The 6,159-nt window shown below is 50.6% G+C and overlaps 1 protein-coding gene across 1 annotated transcript; it reads left to right on the top strand.

Annotated features, from left to right (window-relative positions):
- Positions 1-458: 458 nt before the first annotated feature.
- On the top strand, positions 459-5,112 carry AK88_04599 (uncharacterized protein; the record flags this gene model as incomplete). Its single annotated transcript, XM_012482209.1, has 6 exons — positions 459-560; positions 826-1,642; positions 1,817-1,873; positions 2,275-2,862; positions 3,329-3,825; positions 3,997-5,112. 6 exons carry the CDS (start codon positions 459-461, stop codon positions 5,110-5,112), a joined length of 3,177 nt encoding a protein of 1,058 aa, XP_012337632.1.
- Positions 5,113-6,159: the final 1,047 nt, after the last annotated feature.

The following is a 6,159-nucleotide window of genomic DNA, read 5'->3' as shown; positions in this document are numbered from 1 at the left end:
GTGAAGAAGGCAGGTGCGGCGGGGGTATTCATGACGAGTTGTGCGTGTAGTCGTAGTAGTAGTGTACCTTTTTCTATTTTTTCCTTGCCAGTTTTTTTTTATTTGAGCTTGTAGTGTACTTATTTTTTCTTTTTTGCGTTTACGTAGTATACTAATTCATGTATGTGTGTGGATAATTGCGCATGCATCATATTCATAGGAGACTAATGTTATTTTTTTATTTTGCTCTTTATGTACTTTTTCTACTTTTTCCTTAAGGTGCCATGTATGTTATTCAGCACAGAGTAGTAGTATCATGTGCAACTCGTGAATACATAGGAACATATGGGCTTGTATATACTAGCAATAGAAGGCAAAGTGGACGACCGTGAACAACATCAGTAGGGGTCCTTAGCAGACGGGTATTTATATTTAATATTGAACAAGACATCAGAATTGTATCCTATAGAAGTTACAACATGAGTACACAGGAATTTGCGCGTTTGTTGGCAGAGTATGTCATAAAGAGGCAACTACCGTCCGATGAGCACGACACCGATAATGGGTCTGGCAGTTTCAGCGTAAGATATTGAGATACAGTATTAGAGGCAGAATGCCTGAGGCAGTACGCAAGGAGTTCCATAAGTGACCCCAGTATTGATTTGTACGAGCAGTATACATATAAGGGCCAAGTACAGTACTCATATTTTTACGCGGGAGTCAGAATACCAAAAAGCACGGAGAGGCAGGGTGGTGGATGGAGTAATTTGTTCCATGGCCCAAGGGAGCACAGAACACGTACACCGGACGAGATACATGTTCCTATATGAATTATTCTACGTGTAGGCTACAGTATGGAGCGACATAGAGAAAATTTTCACAACACTCACTAACCAATTAGGAGAAATAAACGCCTACAATACAGCTATATGTGAGCAGGCCTTCCCAGCAAGTACACATAAGTCTCAGGCCATCAGAGTAGTTTGTCGGCGCATGGTTAACATTTTTCTTTTCATGGATGGACTAGATCGTGCCGGGAAAAATTCTTGGGTGAAGAGGGAGGACAGGATGGACGAATGGACATTTGAGAGGTATATAAGGTGTATGATGGGCAATGTAGCTTTAATAGAACTATTCTGGAACAACTGCGCGCAAAAGGCAATGGTGGAAACCGTTTCCATGTACATGCATCCGTGGAGAGAAGCGACGAACTATAACGATAATAGTAGGTGGTGCAATGATTTAGACTACAATACACTAGTGGTGGGCACCAAATATGTGGGGCTAACCATGGCAGAGTGGATACGCAGTTGGAAACACGAGAATCAGAAGGGACGCGTAGGGACAAATAAGGCACGGAGGACATGTGCGGCGGGAGGGACTCCGGGAACCGTGGATAGTGCAGTCGCAGCGCAGGATCGTACCCCTATTGTTAGAATATTCCACGAAGGAGAGGCGGATAATGTACACAAGGCTGTGGAACAGGGGCAGACCTTTACGCAGGATCAACGCGATAAATTAATCGCAAGGCTAAAACAAGAACGAGCACGGGCAGACGGTTTTAAGAGCGTAGTAGAGAACGCAGGGCAACCTGCCTCCGCTAAACCCGCCCCGTCCAAACCGGTAGCACCGGAAGCAACGGAAACACCACAGGTACCGGCAGGTAAGGACCGATGGGAGAAAGCACGAATACGGCCCGTATCAATATACGGCAGCTACGAATAAGAACCGTATGGCCCATATGGATGCTGCCACCACAACAACGCACGGCCACAACTACGCACACGCGTGAACAAAACAACACGCACCCACGGCGGAACACCACCCCCTCGGTGAGCCCAGCACAGCGGCGTCCACGACGGCAGTGGTAGCGACGACGACTATGTAGCTACCAGTATGTAGCGGTAGCGGCCACTGTGTAGCGGCGACGAGTGCGGCGGCCACGACGGCATTGGTAGCGGTTGCGGCGGCGACGCGTGATGGAGCGCCAGCCACGGCACCGGAGACGAGATGACGGAGCGTGACGGCGACAACACATACAAGTGTACTGCTATCACCTCCGTCCACCGAGTACGCAGTCCACCTCACCGTACGCTTGCTGTCGCCTGACCCAGGCCACCGAGTACGCAGTCCACCGAGTCCATCTCGACCCACTGCATCGAGCCGGACCGTACCCTGCCGCTACATGACCCAACCGTCTCGCGCCTTCTTTCTGTACCACTTGTATCCTTTTTTTTTTTTATCATCTTTCGCATCCATCTTTCTACCACCTTTGTTCCGTTGTCCTCATTGCAGCAACGAAGCAGGACGCACGCACACCACAAGCCGACAAACCTGCGGCTACCAAACCAGCAACCACAAAACCGGTAACAGGGGGAGGAGGAGACAAGAACGGGGCGAAGCCCTCGGCACCATCAGCAGCAGGCACATCAGGAACAGGAACATCTTCCGGACAACCACGATCAGATTCCTCGGCTGGGGAAGGACAGCCGGCCGCAGCAGGATCAGGAGCAGGCGGGCAAGGACCAGGTCAAGCACCAGGACCGGGACAACAACCCCCACCACCTCCACCACCACCAGAACCGGCACGTCCTGCAGCACCTAAAGGGGAACAGGGAGCAGCATCCAGTACAGGAGGATCCACAACACCCACAAACAAGTCAGGAGCGGAGGCGCAGACGCCACAGGCCACTGTTACCAATAACGAGAAAGGAGAGACTCAAGGTAAGAAAGCTGAATGTACCAAGCATGTGACCGAGTCCCACGCAGGGCAATCAGGCCGCGGGCAATATGCTGATCCCATTGATGACTCCAGAGGAGGTACAGGTGGCTCCTCAGTATCTTTCACTGTTGCCGTCACCACGCCCGAATGTTCAGACACAGGTAACATTGTTTCACATGAGCATACTACTGAGCTTTCACACTGTGTCAGCGTACGCCGCGTGTACTATTAAACGAAGAACAAAAAAGAGAGAGAAAAAAAAAAACAAAAACAAGAAACAACAATTTCCGGAGAGAGAGGGAGAGACAACACGGAGAGAAGCAGAGAGCAACCAAACGTCGAATGAGAATGAGGCGGGCGACAGACACCGCCGCGGGATGTAGACGTAGCCACGTAGACGTCGACAGAGCGACACACACACTGTCTGTGTGTTGTGTGTGTGTTGTGTGTGGGAGAGACAGAGAGAGTCTTTTCCCGGGGTGGCACCAGCCAACCACCGTTCGCACCGTGGCACCAATGGTGCCGACCGCACCGTTCAACCGACATTCAGCGACGGACCGTGTGGTCAACCATCCACGTTACCAATTTTAGTTACGTCTATATTCTTCCTTCCCTTCAATTGTTCAGGTACGGATAATAAATCAGGCGCGGGAGGACCAGCACCACCGGCAGCACCGGCGCATGCGCAACCGGGACCCACTGAATCAGTATCTGCTACAGCGACAAGCACATCATCACCAGTACCAACAACCACAACAACATCGTCCAGTGGAGCAGACGCGGCATCCCCTGGTCCCCCTGGTCTCGCAGGTAAAGTTGGTGAATCCGGCCCTTCTGGTCCCGGCTCCTCAGGACCTGGTTCTACTGGTCACCAAAATCCTGGTTCCTCAGGCACTGGCTCAACTGGGGATCACAAACCAGGTTCCTCAGGACCCGGTTCCACTGGACACACGAATAATGAGAATGTTGAAGCAAAAGGAAACGAGGAGGAGAAATTACCTGCGGATGCACCCATCACCCCTTCCCTGTTCCCGGAATTAAAATGGGAAGATGTCAAGCCGTACACCCCCGCGATCATTCCCGCGGTGGTTGGTATTGGCATCATTGCGTTCTTCCTCTGGAAGGTAATTATACACGGCAATCATGGCATGCCGCATGTGCAGGATGTTTATACCTCAGCACATCCCAACCGGCTCCAATATATGATCGTTCTAATCAATATACTGCTACACCCGTGTTCATTCCTTTTATCCTACCGTCCTCACCCTCCTCTTTACCCCCCTTTTTCTGCTTAGTACTTTGCGCACCTCGGCCACAAACGACGACGAACATATCGAACCGTTCGTGACGTGCCGTCACCGCCACTCGACGAAGAAATATTGGAGCATCTACAACGCGGCGAACTGCCGCCACCCGATTACGGGTACACGATGGTTACGCCACCTGCGTCTGCTGCCGACCGCCGCGCACAACGCCCGCCACGCGTGCATACGCGCACGATCATCGACCTACATCTAGAAGTGCTCCACGAATGTGAAGCGGCCGACTGGGAAAATGTCAAAGACGACTATTTGCATATACTCGTTGAAGAGTTTATGGGGGACGGCAATGGGCATAGTAGTTCCTTGGATGCTCCTATCACAAACCAGGCTTTGTCACGGAACAATGTTCCATCCACTGAGTCCGACGGCATAGATCGATGTCCACGTAACGACGATAACCCCGATCCTTGGAGTTATATGCAAACCATACAGTTAGCAACGAACCCTTGTGCACCTAACGAAGATAACCCCGATCCATGGAATTGTATGGAAACCATACAGTTAGATACAGAACCCGACCCGCACTCCTCCCCGCGGAATGAATGCCCGACCCCCGACCACACTTATTGGATGAACTGGATTGACCGCAACAAGCACCTAGTGCAGGACTGCACGACGCAGCCGTGGTTTTTGCAATTAAAAGCGGATTGGAAACAATATTATCAACAACATTCGGCAAACGAGGATAACGCAGCATCCGGTGACCACAGGAAAGCCGCAACCATGGAAAGCAAGAAGCACGCATGGAAAGAATGGGTCGCCAAACAACATGCGCTTATGCATATATATGGTGAGGACGAGTGGTTCCATCATTTGTTGGTCCACATCCAGGAGGAGACAGTACCGGACAAAGGCGAAGTACCTATAGCGGAAAAAGCCTTAGAACTGGACAAAGTAATGGCCGCAGAAGATGTTCTAAGAGTGACAGATGTACCACGCACGCAACTGCATCGGCAACTGTACCTCCACAAGCCGCTAAGCACTAAAATATGGATACTGCTCTTGGCATTAGTCATAGAACAGTGCGAGCTCGAACGTCGTTTGCAGGAGACGGAGTTATATGTGGATGACCTATTGCAAACGTGTTAACATTAGGATGACGGGGCATATGAATGGGAAATAACGCATGCTAACATTAGACCACGTTTAATTCATTATGTGATATACATAGTATATTTCTGGTTTGCACTATTCCATACGTTCTTTTTTTTTTTTCTGCTCTCTTCTGCTTTTTTCTGTTTCTTTATGCTTACTGTTGCTTTTGTTTGTTTCTTTTTCTGCGTAGTCAACTTCTTTTAACATGACCATGGGGACAGGGTGGTACCGGTTACATGCATATAAAATGTACATTTAAATGAATAATATGAACGGGTAGTATTCTCCTTTATGTGAAGTTAATTATTAAAAGCTGCGCACGTGCATGCTACGGGCATAGTGCAGAACAAATATAGAATGCGACTACGCATTCCAGTATAAGGAGAGATTGTCTCTCCGCGCAAACGCGGCCGGGTAAACCGCATTGTAGCCGAGTGTAAGAAGGAGCACAGATTGTCTCTCCGAGCAAACGCGTTGACCAAAGCGGCCGGGTAAACGGGCTTGTCAGCGCGTAAGCAGGAGGGAGAGATTGTCTCTCCGAGCAAACGCGTCGACCACAGCGGCCGCGTGCACGACGGAGGAGAGATTGTCTCTCCGAGCCAACGCGCTTCGACCAACGTGGCCGCTGGTAACCACGATTCGACGCAGTAGCCGAGTGTAAGAACGGAGGAGAGATTGTCTCGCCGAGCAACGTGGCCGGCTAAAGGACATTGTCGACGAGCACACGCGTCCGAGTGAAGCGGTTCGACGACGTCGCCTCGTCAGCATTGTGCCGAGGGTAAGACGGATTCGACGCAGTAGCCGAGTGAAAGTATCCACAGAGGGAGTTGAGACAGCGGGGCACCAGCGAGACGTGTGGCGGAGGAAGGAACACACATAATTTGTGGGAGGGCGAACCACGGACGGAAGACGGCCACGACGGAAGAAGCATTTGATGTTTTTATTGCGGTTTTTAGCTGTACGCGCACACAGAGACACACTGTGTGAAGGCGTTTCGTGGAGACCGGTGTAGAAAGGGGCGGCGGGTGTATTCATGACGCG

This window comes from Plasmodium fragile (assembly GCF_000956335.1).
Source record: "Plasmodium fragile strain nilgiri unplaced genomic scaffold supercont1.68, whole genome shotgun sequence".
In the NCBI taxonomy this organism is placed as follows: domain Eukaryota; phylum Apicomplexa; class Aconoidasida; order Haemosporida; family Plasmodiidae; genus Plasmodium; species Plasmodium fragile.
The sequence above is the reverse complement of the archived record's forward strand: the minus strand, read 5'-3'. Positions and strand labels throughout refer to the sequence as shown.